Source organism: Nerophis ophidion, linkage group LG07, assembly GCF_033978795.1.
Source record: "Nerophis ophidion isolate RoL-2023_Sa linkage group LG07, RoL_Noph_v1.0, whole genome shotgun sequence".
In the NCBI taxonomy this organism is placed as follows: Eukaryota; Metazoa; Chordata; class Actinopteri; order Syngnathiformes; family Syngnathidae; genus Nerophis; species Nerophis ophidion.
The window spans coordinates 34,279,370-34,300,158 of NC_084617.1; the positions used below are offsets into that span (position 1 = coordinate 34,279,370).

General features: G+C 37.1%; 1 protein-coding gene across 1 annotated transcript in view; it reads left to right on the forward strand.

The window, feature by feature from the left end:
- The window catches only part of bin3 (bridging integrator 3), a 165,574-nt gene that overhangs the window by 36,566 nt on the left and 108,219 nt on the right, over nt 1-20,789 (forward strand). Inside the window, exons 2-3 of the mRNA XM_061906066.1 lie at nt 8,772-8,820; nt 15,086-15,126. Of these exons, the coding sequence (XP_061762050.1) occupies nt 8,772-8,820; nt 15,086-15,126 (90 nt within the window). The remainder of the gene's footprint in view (nt 1-8,771; nt 8,821-15,085; nt 15,127-20,789) is intronic.

Here is a 20,789-nt window from a genome sequence, read left to right on the forward strand (position 1 = left end):
TCTCTCTCTCTCTCTCTCTCTCTCTCTCTCTCTCTCTCTCTCTCTCTCTCTCTATATATATATTTGCAAAGAGTAAATTTTTTACTCTTTGTTAAATTGCAGCCATGTGCTAAAATCATTTAGGTTCATTTTTTTCCTCATTAATGTACACACAGCGCCCCATATTGACAGAAAAACACAGAATTCTAGACATTTTTACGGATTTATTAAAAAAGAAAAACCGAAATATCCCATGGACATAAGTATTCAGACCCTTTGCTCAGTATTGAGTGGAAGCACCCTTTTGAGCTTATACAGCCGTGAGTCTTCTTGGGAATGATGCAACTAGTTTTTCACAACTGGATTTGGGGATCCTCTGCTTGTCCTCCTTGCAGATCCTCTCCAGTTCTGTCAGGTTGGATGGTGAACGTTGGTGGACAGCCATTTTGAGGTCTCTCCAGAGATGCTCAATTGGGTTCAAGTCAGGGCTCTGGCTGGGCCATTCAAGAACAATCACAGAGTTGTTCCGAAGCCATTCCTTCGTCATTTTAGCTGTGTGCTTAGGGTCATTGTCTTGTTGGAAGGTGAACCGTCGTCCCAGTCTGAGGTCCATAGCACTCCGGAAAATGTTTTCGTCCAGGATATCTCTGTACTTGGCCGCATTCATCTTTCCTTCTATTGCAACCAGTCGTCCTGTCCCTGCAGCTTTAAAACACCCCCACAGTATGATGCTCCCACCACCACACTTGACTGTAGGGATGGTGTTGGGCAGGTGATGAGTGGTGCCTGGTTTTCTCCACACATACCGCTAAGAATTAAGGCCAAAAAGTTATATATTTTTCTCATCAGACCAGAGATACTTATTTATCATAGTCTGGGAGTCCTTCATGTGTTTTTTGGCAAATTCTATGCGGGCTTTCATGTGTTTTACTCTGAGGAGAGGCTTCCGTCGAGCCACTCTGCCATAAAGCCCTGACTGGTGGAGGGCTGCAGTGATGGTTGACTTTCTTGAACTTTCTCCCATCTCCTCACTGCATCTCTGGAGTTCAGCCACTGTTATCATTGGGTTCTTCTTTACCTCTCTCACCAAGGCTCTGTCACGTCATACGTCACATACGCGTCCGCCCTCGCAGAGCAGAGAGGTAGCATACTGGGCTACGTTAGCTGCTAACGTAGCCGTACGATAGAAAGAAGGTGCGGATCTGGTAACAAATGAAGGAAGACTTCTTAAAGGCCTACTGAAACCCACTACTACTGACCACGCAGTCTTATAGTTTATATATCAATGATGAAATCGTAACATTGCAACAGATGCCAATACGGCCGGTTTAGTTTACTAAATTGCAATTTTAAATTTCCCACTAAGTATCCTGTTGAAAACGTCGCGGAATGATGACGCGTGCGCGTGACGTCACCGGTTGTAGCGGTCATGTTCTTCCAGCATCGATCACGGCTATAAATCGTCTGCTTAAATTGCATAATTAGAGTATTCTGGACATCTGTGTTGCTGAATCTTTTGCAATTTGTTCAATTAATAATGGAGAAGTCAAAGAAGAAAGATGTAGGTGGGAAGCGGTATATTGCAGCTGCCTTTAGCAACACAAGCACAGCCAGTGTTTCCTTGTTTACATTCCCGAAGGTGAAGCTTTACTATGGAACCGAGCGGTCAAGCGAAAATGGTTTCCGACCACATGTCAACTGGTGGGTTTCGGTGAGAAAATTGTGGTAATAAGTCGGCTCTTACCGTAGACATGAGCGGAGCTTGCGTCCTCCTGCAGCTGCGGACTCTCTTACCTCCTCCCACCGGAGACACTGGCAGTCACCACACCCGTGGCCACACCCCTCCGACTTTCAGGTACCATATAATCTCACTAAAACATTAGTAAGACAATAAGCAGGTAAGGGATTTTCCAGAATTATCCTAGTAAATGTGTCTAATAACATCTGAATCGCTCCCACTGCCCTCGCCTTTTTTTTTTCTAGTCCTTTACGCTCACTATTCTCATCCACGGATCTTTCATCCTCGCTCAAATTAATGGGGAAATCGTTGCTTTCTCAGTCCGAATCGCTCTCGCTGCTGGTGGCCATGATTGTAAACAATATGAGGATGTGAGGAGCTCCACAACCCGTGACGTCACACGCACATCGTCTGCTACTTCCGGTACAAGCAAGGCTTTTTTATTAGCGACCAAAAGTTGCTAAGTTTATCGTGGATGTTCTCTACTAAATCCTTTCAGCAAAAATATGGCAATATTGCAAAATGATCAAGTATGACACATAGAATGGACCTGCTATCCCAGTTTAAATAAGAAAATCTCATTTCAGTAGGCCTTTAATTCCCAATAAGAACAGCAGGGTTTCCATCGTCTGGCGGTGGTTCGGCTTCAAGTGGGAATATGTTAAACAGGCTACCGTAATTTGTCAAATGTGGGGGGGAAAAGCGTTGCTATAAAAAATAGCATTACTGCTAATATGTAGCATCATTTGAAAAATCACTCGCTAGAGAATGAAGAGAATTTCATAACTTCAGTAACATACCACATAGTGAAGGACGAATACTATTTGATTTCCTATTATGCAGCTCATTTTTATTTGACACTTAAAATGTCTCTGACAATCTTGCACTTTATGTTTTGGAAATGACTTTAATGTTTGTGCCATTGTTTAATAACTTTAATAAATACACTTTTGGTCAATTGACTTAGTTGTAATTTCCTTCTCTGCATGAAAGTTTAAAAGTAGCATATATGAAGGCAGTATGAAGAAGAATGTTTTAATGTATACACATATAATCATCATACTGCTGTGATTATATGCATCAAGTGTTCATTCAAAGCCAAGGCAAAATATCGTAATATATATCGTATATCGCGATATGGCATGAAAATATCGCAATATTAAAAAAAAAAAGGCAAAATCGCCCAGCCCTAACTCAAATCTTATATAGCTTTATTTGGTCCGGCTACATTGATCCATTATGAAATCAACCTGAGATATTTCTGTCTGATACGTTCATTTCAACATTGGTAACCGTGCGTTTTCTTTCTCAAAACGGAGTCAAATGTGCCGGAGACACATAATCAGCCCCGCAATGTACTCGAACTATGGACTTAAAAAGTTACGTACCGTGAGTTTTTCTCTTCATCCATGGATCCAACATGCTTCCTCTTAAGGTGCTCCCGAAGCGATGTTGTACTTCCGTGCCACGCCAGGTCGATGCTGCACATTTTGCAGGAAACGGTCTTCTTTGCAGTGTTTAGAAAGAAGTATTCCCATACTTTTGACGACTTAGGTCGTACACTTTTCTCCATTGCACTTACACTATCGCTCCTGTTTTCCTCCGCCATTTTTCGAATGTTTCCAGGCCAAGGAAACAGCGTGGTCACGTGAGCTGCACATGACACAACATTGGCTGGCTTACTGCCACCTCATGAGACGTAGCCTTAGCGCCGTCCTGGCGCTGTTCTGTACTGTGTTTGTACTTATTTTGATTATTGTTTCTCAGCTTTTTGTAAATGTTGCAGTTTATAAATAAACGTTTAGGAAAGAAGGAAAAAAAAAAAGCCTCAGCGCATGCGCATTGCAAACATCCAACAAACTATTTTTATAATCGGTTTTAATCGATTTAATCGATTGGTTGGCCCTTATATATATATATATATATATATATATATATATATATATATATATATATATATATATATATATATATATATATATATATATCATGTGTATATATATATATATATATATATATATATATATATATATATATATCATGTGTATATATATATATATATATATATATATATATATATATATATATATATATATATATATATATCATGTGTATATATATATCATGTGTATATATATATATATCATGTGTATATATATATCATGTGTATATATATATATATCATATATATATATATATATATATATATATATATGTATATATATATATATATATATATATATTATGTATATACTTGCAGTGTGTATATTGTACATATTACATATTGTTATGAAGGTGTCTGTTACTACATTTTATATATATATATATATATATATATATATATATATATATATATATATATATATATATATATATCCGTCCATCCATTTTTTACCGCTTGGCCCTATGATGATGATGATATATATATCATCATGATATATATATACAAACCCCGTTTCCATATGAGTTGGGAAATTGTGTTAGATGTAATGTAATTATAAACGGAATACAATGATTTGCAAATCATTTTCAACCAATATTCAGTTGAATATGCTACAAAGACAACATATTTTATGTTCAAACTGATAAACTTTTTTTTTTCTGCGAATAATCATTACTTTTAGAATTTGATGCCAGCAACACGTGGCAAAGAAGTTGGGAAAGGTGGCAATAAATACTGATAAAGTTGAGGAATGCTCATCAAACACTTATATGGAACATCCCACAGGTATGCAGGCTAATTGGGAACAGTTGGGTGCCATGATTGGGTATTAAAGCAGCTTCCATGAAATGCTAAGTAATTCACAAACAGGGATGGGGTGAGGGTCACCACTTTGTAAGCAAATCGTCGAATAGTTTTAGAACAACATTTCTCAACGAGCTATTGCAAGAGAATTTAGGGATTTTACCATCTACAGTCCGTAAAATCATCAAAAGGTTCAGAACATCTGGAGAAATCACTGCACGTAAGCGATGATATTACGGACCTTTGAACCCTGAGGTGGTACTGCATCAAAAACCGACATCAGTGTGTAAATGATATCACCACACGGGCTTAGGAACACTTCAGAAAACCACTGTCAGTAACTACAGTTGGTCGCTATATCTGTAAGTGCAAGTTAAAACTCTACTATGCAAAGCCAAACCCATTTATCAACAACACCCTGAAACGCCGCCGGCTTCGCTGGGCCCGAGCTCATCTAAGATAGATTGATGCAAAGTGGAAAAGTTTTCTGTGGTCTGACTAGTCTACATTTCAAATTATATTTGGAAACTGTGGACGTGGTGTCCTCCAGAACAAAGAGGAAAATAACCATTCGGATTGTTATAGGCTAAAAGTTCAAAAGCCAGCATCTGTGATGGTATGGGGGTGTATTACTGCCCAAGGCATTGGTAACTTACACATCTGTGAAGGCACCATTAATGCTGAAAGGTCCATACAGGTTTTGGAGCAAAATATGTTGTCATCCAAGCAACGTTATCATGGACGCCCCCCCTTCTTATCTCAGCAAGACAATGCCACGCCACGTGTTACAACAGCGTGGCTTCGTAGTAAAAGAGTGCGGGTACTTTCCTGGCCCGCCTGCAGTCCACACCTGTCTCCCATCGAAAATGTGTGGCGCATTATGAAGCGTAAAATACGACAGCGGAGACCCTGGACTGTTGAACGACTGAAGCTCTACATAAAAAAAAGAATGGGAAAGAATTCCACTTTCAAAGCTTCAACAATTAGCTCCCTCAGTTCCCAAACATTTATTGAGTGTTGTTAAAAGAAAAGGTGATGTAACACAGTGGTGAACATGCCCTTTCCCAACTACTTTGGCACGTGTTGCAGCCATGAAATTCTAATTTAAATATTATTTGCAAAACAAAAAAGAAATATGTAGTGCATTTAATTGAATATGGGTTGCAAATCATTGTATTCTGTTTATATTTACATCTAACACAATTTCCCAACTCATATGGGGATTTGTATATATACATACATATATATATATATATATATATATATATATATATATATATATATATATATATATATATATATATATATATATATATATATATATATATAATCTCATCATCATCGCAGGGCCAACAACAAGCGGTAAAAATTGGATGGATGGATATATATATATATAATGTAGTAGCAGACACCTTCATAACAATATGTAGTATGTACAATATACACACTGCAAGTATATATATAATGTAGTAACAAACAACTTCATAACAATATGTACTATGTACAATATACAGACTGACGGAACTGGTACTTTTTAGAGGCGATATCGTAGCAAATTTAATTAATTAGTATACCAGTACTAAACTAGTACCGGTATATCGTTTAACCCGAGTAGCATCCTTAGGTATTCCCCTTCCTCCAGTGATGACGATGCCTGTAAAAACACTTTCACTGCTGTGGAGGGACGTTAGCCGCTTGTGAGGATGCTACACTGCGTGGAGATCGTGATTGTTTGCTGTCAGAATTGCAGGACACTGGGAGAAAGCGTGAGCGCGTGATTTGATCACCTTGACCCTCATTGGAACTTTATTTTTGTTTTATCGCTTATCAGAGCTATTCTGTAATGTTTGGATGTATCAGTATGATTTGTATTGAGTATATTATTTTTTGTATGTTTATCTTAGGTGCTTCTTATATATTTTCTGGACACTATTCAACCAAATAAATCCTTGCTCGTAGCCAAATATGAGAGCTTCTTTAGTTTTTTTTTCCTCTATGTAATTCCTTTCTTGTAAGTGTTAAGATGTTGAGTTGTTTTTTTCCCAGAACTTTCTCTTTAAACTCCACATTAAACCTCAGCTTTACAGATGCCATGTGTGCCCTCCAGGCAGTGACACACAGTGCTGTGAGTCATAGAGGAAATTACAGACACTAGTAGTTTTTAAAAAAAGGAGGAACTTTTTTTTTTTCGAGGTGTGTTGTTGATTTTTCTGCATGGACGATATGCAGACACACACCATTGATTAGGGTGCGGTGAAGACTGCTATTTACAGAAATTCAGTACAGTATTTGTTTAAAATATGTACCAGCTCGTTAGACAATAATGGCTGTTGAGTCATTTTCAGTCAATCCATGCATTCATAGATCCAAAGGGTTCTTCACCCTTTTGACCTCAACCACCAACTTTTTACACTACAGAAGGCCTCAAATATTAACACTGAATTAGTCATTTTGCTAATATGACACCATGTGTTCATCACAAAAAATATTAGGTATTTAACCTTAGGCTTAGGTCAGGCTGATTAGGATGAATACAGACTAATTAAATACACTTCATAACAAATAACTGATGAAAAATGAATGTACATACACTTAAATTGTGCTGAAATAAACAAATTAAATTAATAATGAATATTTTTTCTAACTAAACTGTCAATAAAATTGAAGTGTGACTGAAAATACAGTTTCACGACCCTAGTCATAATTTGTGCCCTTAAGAAACTTCTCTCTGACTGTAGTTTCAGATTCGTTGGTTTGAGATTGTCATTACTGCTTAAGTGGTGGAAAAGTGTATTACAACAGAGTACCACTGTGGCCTATACTGAGAAACATGTATTTTTGGCCACCCAACAATGGGCCCCAACCCTATGGTTAAATAATTATATCCTATAAAACAGGGGTGCCCAAACTGTTTCCACTGAGGGCCACAGACTGGCAAATCAAAGGACGCAAGGGCCGTTATGGTAGTTTTCACCTTCAAAACCAGTCCAGAATAGGTTATTTTCCCCCCAAGAAACTAGAATATGCAATTTCAATAGACATTTCATGTGAACGCTGAAGAGCTAAAGGTGAACTGAAATGCTAACAGTTAGCCCGCTTGCCAGATAGCGTCAGGTAAGAAAAAAAAAACACTAGCAAAGTTTACTAATGAAAAGCTAGCTTGCTAAGAGTACTATGGTCACATGCTTCCAGTTAACATTAGTGAAATACCAAAATATATGACACAGAGGACTACACCTGCTAAATTGGCTTAAAAATCTAGCATGTTAAAATGCTAAATGGAACATCCGTCAAGTACAAAAATGTGGTGTGTACCTGAAAAATGCTAATGTATGATACACTGAACTTGGTATCATTACAATGGATGTCAAGTGTAGATCCATCAATGGCATTTGTTTACGTTGTGACGCGGGTGAGCTACGGTGTTTAGTGAAGCATGTTTAGCTATTCCTCGTCCTCCAGTGGTAATACTTGTAAGAAACTCACTTTATTTGTCGCCATGGTGGCCAGGATTAGTGATTTAGAAGTAGCTAAAACACTGTGGATGGATGTTAACTGCTAGCTAGCAATGTCTTAAAGCACCTCTTCCTGAGGGTGTTTCACCGTTATAACTTCACCTGTATCTTTACTTTTTACACCAAAATGCGTCCATTCTCCGTTTTCTGTCTACACGCTGTGTCTGCTTGTAAGAACTCTGTGTGTGTGCGCTGCAGAACATGCTCCTCAGCTTGTGAACCCAGCAATGTCATGACGTGACGGCGCGCCGTCATGCCCCTTGGGAACCGGTACTTTTCAAACAGAGTGTAGCACCGTTTTTGATTCACTAGTACCGCGATACTATACTAGTACCGGTATATCGTGCAACCCTATTTGTGACATGTACATTTTCAGAATGCGCTCGTTCTATTTTGGGTCAAAGTTAAACAAAGAAAAAAATCTGAAGTCGTCTTTATTTTTAAGTTATTATGCCATAATTAAACTTGTCCGGCCCACATAGAAGTAGATTTTCCGTCATGCGGCCTCTGAGCTAAGTTGAGGTTGACATCCCGGTATTAGAATGGTGACGATGAAAAAATTAGCTACGGGCCACACTTTGGACACACCTGTTATACACGCTGTATATTCAAGTTTTGTGTCTACACTATTGCTCTTGAAAAGATACACTGTAATAAAAATGGGTGTTAAAATGTGAGGTGTGTACTTACCTGGGTCCGATACACATGTAGTGACGACATGTGCATGGTTGTCACATGTGAGAGGAACCCTACTTCTCATGCAGATGATAACAGACTCACTTTGTCATTTCAGGATTCCTTTCAAGATTGGACAGCCAAAGAAGCAGATTGTCTCTAAAACTGTAAGTAGCCAAAAATAGTAAATGTTGAAGTTACTAACTTGCAAGAGTGGTGTCATTGAGCGCTTGCACATTGTATTGGATGTGTTAGATCATCCTTTTCGTTGAGGGCCACATCGCAGTTATGGTTGCCCTCAGAGGGACGCGTTTAACAATGAGTAATATATGAATATACATGTGCATATACAAACACCATACATACATACATACATACATATATATATATATATATATATATATATATATATATATATATATACACACTATTAGAGCTGCAGCTATCGAATATTTTAGTAATCGAGTATTTTATCGAATATCCTGATCGATTAATGGAATACATCATTTTTTTTATTCATTTTTTTTGTCTTTGTCCTTGTAAATAATAATTAACTTATAATTTCATGGCTGCAACACGTGCCAAAGTAGTTGGGAAAGGGCATGTTCACCACTGTGTTACATCACTTTTTCTTTTAACAACACTCAATAAACGTTTGGCAACTTAGGAAACTAATTGTTGAAGCTTCGAAAGTGGAATTCTTTCCCATTCTTGTTTTATGTAGAGCTTCAGTCGTTCAACAGTCCGGGGTCTCCGCTGTCGTATTTTACGCTTCATAATGCGCCACACATTTTCGATGGGAGACAGATCTGGACTGCAGGCGGGCCAGGAAAGTACCCGCACTCTTTTTTTACGAAGCCACGCTGTTGTAACACATGCTGAATGTGGCTTGGCATTGTCTAAGCAGGGGCGTCCATGAAAAAGACGGCGCTTAGATGGCAGCATATGTTATTCCAAAACCTTTATGTACCTTTCAGCATTAATGGTGCCTTCACAAATGTGTACGTTACCCATGCCTTGGGCACTAATGCACCCCCATACCATCACAGATGCTGGCTTTTGAACTTTGCGTCGATAACAGTCTGGATGGTTCGCTTCCCCTTTAGTTCCGGATGACACAATGTCGAATATTTCCAAAAACAATTTGAAATGTGGACTCGTCAGACCACCGAACACTTTTCCACTTTGCATCAGTCCATCTTAGATGATCTCGGGCCCAGAGAAGCCGGCGGCGTTTCTGGCTGTTATTGATAAATGGCTTTCGCTTTGCATAGTAGAGCTTTAACTTGCACTTACAGATGTAGCGAAAAACTGTATTTAGTGACAGTGGTTTTCTGAAGTGTTCCTGAGCCCATGTGGTGATATCCTTTACAGATTGATGTGGGTTTTTGATACAGTGTGTGTGAGGGATTGAAGGTCACGGTTATTCAATGTAGGTTTCCGGCCATGCCGCTTACGTGGAGTGATTTCTCCAGATCCTCTGAACCTTTTGATGATATTATGGACCGTAGATGTTGAAATCCCTAAATTTCTTGCAATTGCACTTTGAGAAACGTTGTTCTTAAACTGTTACATTATTTGCTCACGCAGTTGTGGACAAAGGGGTGTACCTCGCCCCATCCTTTCTTGTGAAAGACTGAGCATTTTTTGGGAAGCTGTTTTTATACCCACTCAAGGCACCCACCTGTTCCCAATTAGCCTGCACACCTGTGGGATTTTCCAAATAAGTATTTGATGAGCATTCCTCATTTACTGCCACTTTTCCCAACTTCTTTGTCACGTGTTGCTGGCATCATATTCTAAAGTTTGTTTTTATTTGCAAAAAAAAATGTTTATCAGTATGAACATCAAATACCGTATTTCCTTGAATAGCCGCCGGGCATGTAATATGCGCTTGCCTTGGTTGGGTGAGGTGAGCGGGGTTGGGGGCGCGTGTATGATATAGCCAAGATTCATGGATGCACAGCATTATGGGTAATTCTTATGTTGCGTTTATAATGTGTTACAGACCCAATGTTCTCTAGAAATGTGTTTGGTGTGGGTTCACAGAGTGTGGCGCATATTAGTAAGAGTGTTAAAGTTGATTATATCACAACCATCAGTGTAAAAGGTATGGCTGTTGACCAAGTATGCATTGCAATCTCGTATAAGAAGCAGCGATATGCATGCGTCCGGCTGGCACGCAGATAGCATAGTGTTAAAGTGGGCGCGATGAGATGCTATAAAGCAGTGGTCCCCTACCACCGGGCCGCGGCCGCAGAAAAATTTATTATTTAATGTTTATTTTTTAATCATACTCAATTTTTTACTGCATGCCATTGGTAAACGCAGGGGTGAGAAGAGGTTTTAAAGTTATTAGCGCCTGCTTACTTTTACCGCATGCTTTGAATAAGCGCAGGAGTGAGACGTTTTAAATTGATCAGCGCCCCGGCGGTTATTCAAGGAAATACGGTATGTTGTCTTTGTAGCATATTTAATTGAATATGGGTTGAAAAGGATTTGCAAATCATTATATTCCGTTTATGTATACATCCAACACAATTTCCCAACTCATATGGAAACGGGGTTTGTATATATATAATACACTGACAATATATATTTTTACATAAGCTACACAATTTTTTTTATTTAACTTAAAAAATTGGCAGTTCAGTCACCAGAATTTTACAGTAAAAGCAGTTGGGTTTTTTTGTATCATATAAAAACATGTTATGTAATGTAGAAACAATACTACTGTTTTCATTGGTAAAATTCAAGCAACAGAGCTGCCATGTTTTATTTTTACCGTAAAATCTTGTTGTTTTAATGTTATTTAATGTGTAAGTGTCTTACTGTCCATGGAAAAAAAACAGTAACAAAGTTGATTTTAGGGTAAAAAAACTCAAAAGACGGATTTTAACTGTAAATTATATTGTCAGTTTTACAGTCTACAATTTGATTGATAATTTGTTTTGAAATCATAAGTCAAGCAGATATTTAGGTACAGAATTTATCCTTATTTTAACAAAAATTCTTTTGGAATGCATAACATAATATTTGGATTTTGATAATATTGAATTTGAAAAGATATGCAATTGCATGCAGTAATAGTTTTTAATTTCAAAAGGGAAAGAACAAATATTGTAGGAAGAAAAGGTTAAGCATTGTATTAATGCATATTATTTCCAGGCTTTCGCGGCCACATAAAATAATGTGGCGGGCCAAGTTTTTGTTAGAGCATGTAAGCATGCAGAGGTGTATTAGACATTTGGCCCAACTGACCGCTTGCTGTGGGTAATTAGGAAGAGGCTTTGTAATTGGGACTCTGATGACACTGTTGTTTAAACCCATCAACTCTAATGACCGCCAGTATGGAAGCTGTCACGCCAAATTTCTTCCCCCCTATAAAAACCTTCCCCCCCATTTACTTCCGGGGTCATGATTAATACAGAGGTTTTGTTAACGCTATATTATAAAAATATAACGCTATATTATAAAAATATAACGCTATATTATAAAAATATAACGCTATATTATAAAAATATAACGCTATATTATAAAAATATAACGCTATATTATAAAAATATAACGCTATATTATAAAAATACAGACGTTTTGTTAACGCTATATTATTAAAAAAATTAAAAAACAATTTACAAAGACAAGCTATGGGATGACGCATTTACTTCCGGGGTCACGTTTCCTCTTATGTCATCCCATAGCTTGTGTTAGTAATTTGCTTTTTAATTTTTTTTATAATATAGCGTTAACAAAACGTCTGTAATTTTATAATATAGCGTTATATTTTTATAATATAGCGTTAACAAAACTTTTGTATTAATCATGACCCCGGAAGTAAATGGGTGGGGGGTTTGTAGGGAGAAGAAATTTGGCGTGACAAAGCCATGTAGCCCAGTGGTCCCCAACCACCGGGCTACCGCAGAATATTTTTTTATTAATTTTCTTATTTTTCTTTTTTTAATTAAATCAACATAAAAAACACAAAATAAACTTACAATTAGTGCACCAACCCAAAAACTTCCCCTTTTTCATGGCCCCGCCGGGCCGCGGGACAAGTTATCAAGCGTTGACCGTTCCGCAGCTACAAAAAGGTTGGGGACCACTGATGTAGCCTGCCAGCAGATGATAGGCTTCATCTACAAAACCAAGACAATATATATGTTTTTGTCAACCTTTTGGGCTCTCCTCAACCTGAAAGAGTCTCAGTCATAAACATGTTATTTTTTTTAATGCAATACTCAGTAAATATATTTTTTTAATGATTTATGTCCTTTTTGTCAAAACCCTGTTTTTTTTAAGGCAAAACAAAATGTGCAATATTTTTGCCCTAAAATATTTCAAAGTGGAATATTTGATGTGAAGTAATTAGAGTCTTATATAGATCAATGATTCATTTAGTGAGCACGACAGTTTTTTTTCTAACCCCACTAAAATGATAGGGAATCCAAAATTCCTCCACTTATAAAAATTTCAAAAATAATTCACACATCTTTTAAGGATTTTTGATCAATGATGTCTGTCCATTAGTTATAAGTTTTAATCGTTTTGTTTTATGCCCTTTCTGTTAAAGTAAACATATTTTTTTATATGGCAAACAAAATATGCAATAATTTCCCCTAAAAATATTTCAAAGTGGAATATTTGATGTGAAGTAGTTGGTGCCTAAAATATGTCAATAATTCATAAAATTGATTGTATTCCAATATTATTTTTTTGAGCAATACAAGTAAATCCCACTAAAATTCATTTGGATCAAAAATAACCCTACTCATATAAGTGTCAAAAAGAAGTCTTACATATTTTTAGGTCTCTAGATCAGATGTATGCATCCTTTATAAGTTTGAATGTTTTTTAATGTTTGTTTTACGCCCTTTTTGTCAAAGTAAACTTTGCCAAAAACACAAAATATGCAATGATTTCCCCCCAAAATATTTCAGGTAGAATATTTGATGTGAAGTAATTAGAGCCTTGAGTAGGTCAATAATTAATAACAACATTGATTTTTGAGCATGACAGTTTTTTCTAACCCCACTAAAATGATTGGCGATCCAAAATGGCCCCACTTATAAAAATGTTAAAAATAAGTCACACATTTTTTAAAAGTTTTTTGGTCAATCAGATCCAGCTGTTAATTATAAGTAATAATTATTCAGTTTTATGTCCTTTTTTTCAAATTAAACTTAGTTTTTTATATGGCAAACACACAAAATATGCAATAATTTCCCCTAAAAAATGTCATAGTGGATGTGATGTAATTGGAGCCTTTAAAAGGTCAATAATTCATAACAACATTGATTTTATTCCAATGTTATTTTTTTGAGCAATTACATTTTTTAAACCCACATTTGGATCAAAAGTGGCCTTTCTTATAAAAGTGTCAAAAATAAGTCATATATTTTTTAAGTCTCTAGATCAGATGTATCAATGGATTAAAGGTCTGAATTATTTTTAATGTTTTTTTCTTTGTTTTTTTTACGCTCTTTTTGTCAAAGTAAACTTTGGCAAAAACACTAAATATGCAATAATTTTGCCCTAAAATATTTAAAAGTGGAATATTTAATATGAAGTAATTGGTGCCTTAAATTGGTCAATAATTCGTAACAACATTGATTTTGATTCATTATTATTTCATGAGCAATGACAGTTTTTTTTTAATCCACATTTGGATCGAAAGAAGCCCCACTTATAAAAGTGTCAGAAATAAATCATATATTTTTTTAATGTCTTTATCAGATATACCCGTCAGTTATACGTTTCAATTATATTTATGTTTTATATGTTTGTTTTACGCCCTTTTTGTCAAAGTAAACTTTGGCAAAAACACAAAATATGCAATAATTTCCCCCAAAACTATTTCAGGTGGAATATTTAATGTGAAGTAATTGGAGCCTTGAATAGTTCAGTAGTTCATAACAAAATTGATTTTAATTCATGATTATTTTTTTTGAGCAATGACAGATTTAAAGAAAACCGTCTGCATGGCAGCTTTGTGTTCTTAGCAACTTGTTCTTGTTACATTACACCTGTTTGCTCTTTTATTCTGTTTGTTTATAAAGTATATTTAGAATGTTAAAACATGAGCTGCAACCACATTGTGGACAGCCCTAAATTACAGGCATGGTTGCACAAATGATATTTTCCCTTCTACCAATCTCAGATAAGTAGCCTTTGATGACAAATGTTGGTGTACATTTTCCAAAGGCTGTTTGGATAAAACATAACCTAATTAAAAGATGACAAACTCATGACATACTTACAATCATTGTGTGTAAATCATCTTCTAATTGGTCCAAACATCTGTGGTCCGATGATGTGTAATGGTGAGGTTAGAAATGACACAATTCTTACTGAGCAATCTTCTGTGATCCTATCATTCAAATGTTAAACCATGACATCATTGAATTTGGCAATGTTTTTTTTTTTGCTCTTCAGGTTGAAAGAGACTTTGAGAGAGAATATGACAAGCTCCAAAAGTAAGTGATGAAAGTTTATTTATGTGCTCACAACACAAACACATCGCTGTCTTGAAACAAAGTGATACTTCAAATTCTCATGCATGTGGATTAGGGATGTCCCGATCCAGGTTTTTGCACTTCCGATCTGATACCGATATTGTTTTTGCACTTCCGATCCGATACCGATACTGGCGGGTACTGGCCTATCCGAGCATGTATTAAAGTTTAAAGTTATTTAGGCTACTTAGTTGTAAGATTTGTGCTGAAAATGATTTTAGTACTCTTGATAACAACTAGCCAGCTGAATTAGGTGAGTTCTAATAATACACAATGGTTGGTATTCAAGGATAAACACAAAATATCAAAAATTATACATGACAAACAGAAATGGCATCATTAAACAGTAAAAAAGTGAACAGTATAAAGTGCAAATAATGCTGTAAACATTATTAAAAAAAGCAAAACACACAAACAACCTGAGTGGGATAAAATGTCTATAACTCAGCATCAATACTTGCTCTTGAACAAGTGTAAACTTAAAAAATAAATATATATATATATATATCTTCACACTCCCTTCAATTGTTTGCCCCAGTCAGGGAGGGGGGCAAACAATTGAAGTCCAAGCATAATGGGGAGATTCTTTCTAACAAAGACGAGCACTTCAAGATGCTTAGGTGTCAGCCTGCTCCTGTGTTCATCTATGATGAGTGCTAAAAAGCCTCTCACTCGCAAGAGTCATTAAAATGTCTTACAACTTTACCACCACGCTTGACTTTATTCTAGCATGTTTTGCACTCCACCTCTTCATCTTTTTCGTTTTGTGGGATAAAATAATCCCACACAGCTGACATTTTTACCAAAACTTTTAATTCACACGGCCTTCTGAACGGTTAGAACGCAGACCTGTGGATGTTTTGAAGGTGTGCTGGAAAATGCGGAACGGAGTTTAGGGAGCAGCAGAAGAGTGGAATGTATTATTTAAATCGGTGTGTTGGATCTGGATCTGGATCGGCATTTTCCCATGCCTTGCCGATACGCATTTTTGGGCAAATATCGGTGGCCGATCCGATCCAAATATCGGATCGGGACAACCCTAATGTGGATTCTTATGGAGGTCACATTTTGCTGACAATTTCATTGCATAAAAATGTGTGTGTTTATAAAGAAATGTTTGTTCCTATACAGTGTTTTAAAATTCAATGTGTAAAAACTCAGGATATAAACAAAAACAGTGCATAAAAATTCAGTACAGAAGTATTTGTTTAAAACTCAAGACTCACTAAGTCTCATTAAGACTGAAGCAATCGATCCTGTCTCGGAAGCAGTTATTGAGGTGTCAAGTTTGAAGTCATGTGACACTCCTAAGTCACCTTAAGTGGTTCTTGACTTTTGAAGCTACGAACATTTTCTTCACTGAATTTTTCTGCACATACTTTTTAAACACTGAGTTTTTAACAACACACATTTTGCTCACAATTTTTCATCAAATGAAATTGTCATCTAAATTTGAGCAAGGGTGAAGTGTGTTGCTCAAGGACACGAAGGATATGACTAGGATGGCGGAAGCCTGGGATACAACCAGGAACCCACAAGTTGTGTGTGTGTGTATGCATACATGTATGTATGTATGTATGTGTTGCAAAAGTCCGGGAATATTAGACGTTGGAAACTTTCCATGGGAATTTAGGAGAATATATGGGAATTAACAGGAATTAATGGGCTTCATGGTGGCAGAGGGGTTAGTGCGTCCGCCTCACAATACGAAGGTCCTGAGTAGTCTGGGGTTTAATCCCGGGCTCGGGATCTTTCTGTGTGGAGTTTACATGTCCTCCCCGTGAATGCGTGGGTTCCCTCCGGGTACTCCGGCTTCCTCCCACTTCCAAAGACATGCACCTGGGGATAGTTCGATTGGCAACACTAAATTGGCCCTAGTGTGTGAATGTGACTGTGAATGTTGTCTGTCTATGTGTGTTGGCCCTGCAATGAGGTTGCGACTTGTCCAGGGTGTACGCCGCCTTCCGCCACATTGTAGCTGAGATAGGTGCCAGCAAAGCGTATACGCGGTACAAAATGGATGGATAATCGTAATAAACATTGAATGCAACATGCTAGATCTTAGATCTTGCAGCATAATTATTAGCTAAAACAACTTGATTTAATGCAAATTCAGTCGAATTTCAACCCTGCACTGTGCATTCTTGCATCACATTTGTAGTGCATTCTTCCATCACATGCCCATATAATTCCCAGCATGCTACACACTACAGCAGAGCTATTGAGGCCACACTAGTATTTGACCCCAATAACTTCATCCAGTCAGTTATGTTTTGATGATATTACTGGGGTAAATATATTTGATGTATGGTATTTAAGTTTAATATAGGTGTAATTGCTTGTTACTGTATGACTGCAGACTACTCCAGCAGACTACCACTCAAGCTAGTTAGCTCTTCCTGTACTTGGTAAATGATTTTGGGGCCAATATCTCTAGCTAACAGTCTCATAATGACCTGAAAATATTTATTCGTTAGACGTGATGCAAATTTTCTCTGTTAAATCCCATTCATTTATGCTAACATTAGCAATCCGAGTTTACCTTTTTTGTGATCTGTAAAGTTCAACTAGCAAATACTAAATCAAAACCTGTGGTTTCCTCTGCCTTCTGTTTTGCTAGCCATTCTGTTGTCATACAAGAATATAGGTTATAGTTTGATTTAGCATGCTGATTGAGTGTTCATTTTTTCATTGAGCCTATTTATACTCATTTATCCATCAGTAAATTATTTTTAAAGACTACTCCAATTGTTTTGTTGACTATTTATATCTGTGTGTGGCATTGCATTAATGTTTTACACGAATAAATAAATACAAACAGAATATTGCCACTTACACCATCTGATGTGTGGAGAAATGTAGGCAGAAAGGCTGTGTACATTTGCAACTACTGTACAAAGAGCTATGTCAAAAATGCCACAAAGATTCAGCAGCATACAGTATATACAAACCCCGTTTCCATCTGAGTTGGAAAATTATGTTAGATGTAAATATAAATGGAATACAGTGATTTGCTAAACATTTTCAACCCATATTCGGTTAAATATGCTACAAAGACAACATATTTGATGTTCAAACTGATAAACATTTTTTGTTTGCAAATAATCATTAACTTTGGAATTTGATGCCAGCAACACGTGACAAAGAAGTTGGGAAAAGTGGCAATAAACACTGATAAAGTTGATGAATGCTCATCAAACACTTATTTGGAACATCCCACAGGTGTGCAGGCTAATTGGGAACAGGTGGGTGCAATGATTGTGTATAAAAGCAGCTTCCATGAAATGCTAAGTAATTTACAAGAAAGGATGGGGTGAGGGTCACCACTTTGTAAGCAAATTGTTGAAGAGTTTTAGAACAACATTTCTCAACGAGCTATTGCAAGGAATTTAGGGATTTTACCATTTACGGTCTGTAAAATAATCAAAAAGTTCAGAGAATCTGGAGAAATCACTGCACGTACGCGATGATAATACGGACTTTTGATCCCTCTGGCGGTACTGCATCAAAAACCGACATCAGTGTGTAAAGGATATCACCACACTGTCTTAGGAACACTTCATAAAACCACTGTCAGTAACTACAGTTGGTTGCTACATCTGTAAGTGCAAGTTAAAACTCTACTATCCAAAGCCAAACCCATTAATCAAAAATATCCTGAAACGCCGCCGGCTTGGCTGGGCCCGAGGTCACCTAAGATGGACTGATGCAAAGTGGAAAGGTGTATTAGTGCCCAAGGCATGGGTAACATGCACATCTGTGAAAGCACCATTAATGCTGAAAGGTCCATACAGGTTTTGGAGTAACATATGTTGTCATCCAAGCATTATCATGGACTCCCCTGCTTATTTCAGCAAGACAAGTGTTAAAACAGCGTGGCTTCATAAAGAAAGAGTGCAGGTACTTTCCTGTCCCGCCTGCAGTCCAGACCTGTCTCCCGTCGAAAATGTGTGGCGCATTATGAAGCGTTAAGTAGGACAGCGGAGACCTCGGGTTGTTGAACGACTGAAGCTCTACATAAAACCAGGATGGGAAAGAATTCCACTTTCCAAGCTTCAACAATTAGGTTCCTCAGTTCCCTAACGTTTATTGAGTGTTGTTAAAAGAAAAGGTGATGTAACACAGTGGTGAACATGTCCTTTCCCAACTACTTTGGCAGATGTTGCAGCCATGGAATTGTAAGTTAATTATTATTTGCAAAAAAAAATTAAGTTTATGAGTTTGAACATCACATATCTTGTCTTTGTAGTGCATTCAACTAAATATGGGTTGAAAAGGATTTGCAAATCATTGTATTACGTTAATATTTACATCTAACACAATTTCCCAACTCATATGGAAACGGGGTTTGTACAAGTTCCCAGTAATATATAATTATTGTTATTCTCCATTAATTCCCATATATTCCCATGGACGGTGTCCAACTTTGAATAATCAAAAAATGGTCAATATTTCCAAACTTCCCTAGCTTAAACTTTCCGTGCTAAAGTTCCGTAAATTTACCGGAAACTTTCCACCCCTTTGCAACTCTAGTTGTATATAAATATATATAGTGTAGAGCTGAAACGATTACTCGAGTAATTCGATTACAAAATATATTTGAGGAATGTATAGCTCGGTTGCTGGAGTGGCCGTGCCAGCAACTTGAGGGTTGCAGGTTCGATTCCCGCTTCCGCTATCCTTGTCACTGCCGTTGTGTCCTTGAGCAACACACTTTACCCACCTGCTCCCAGTGCCCCTAACACTGGTTTAAATGTAACATATATTGGGTTTCACTATGTTAAGCGCTTTGAGTCACTAGAGAAAAGCGCTATATAAATATAATTCTCTTCTCTCTCTCTCTCTTCACTGCGTCGAGGCGTTATGTTTTTTTAACGGCATTTTGCCTCGTTGGGCCATGTTCACAGGAACACAGATACTTAATAAAGACATACTTAGCTCTGTGTTTAGGCCTCTCGTCCAAGCGTAGACGCACACTTTTGTCCTTAAAAAGGCAGACTTTTAAAAATGCTGGCCAAAGTGTAGAGATCCAAAACTCTCCGCTTAGCGGAGACTTGTGAAGACGTCACAGTTGTACGCTGTCGCTTCGAAGTTCAACAACACTGCCTTGCTGCCTTTAAACACATTATAAGAGAACTTGAAGTACAAACCCCATTACCATATGAGTTGGGAAATTGTGTTAGATGTAAATATAAACGGAATACAATGATTTGCAAATCATTTTCAACCCATATTCAGTTGAATATGCTACAAAGACAACATATTTGATGTTCAAACTGATGGACATTTTTTTTTGTGCAAATAATCATTAACTTTAGAATTTGGTGCCAGCAACATGTGACAAAGAAGTTGGGAAAGGTGGCAATAAATACTGATAAATTGACGAATGCTCATCAAACACTTATTTGGAACATCCCACAGATGTGCAGGCTAATTGGGAACAGGTGGGTGCCTTGATTGGGTATAAAAAGAGCTTCCCAAAAAATGCTTAGTCTTTCACAAGAAAGGATGGGGCGAGGTACACCCCTTTGTCCACAACTGCGTGAGCAAATAGTCAAACAGTTTAAGAACAACATTTCTCAAAGTGCAATTGCAAGAAATTCAGGGATTTCAACATCTACGGT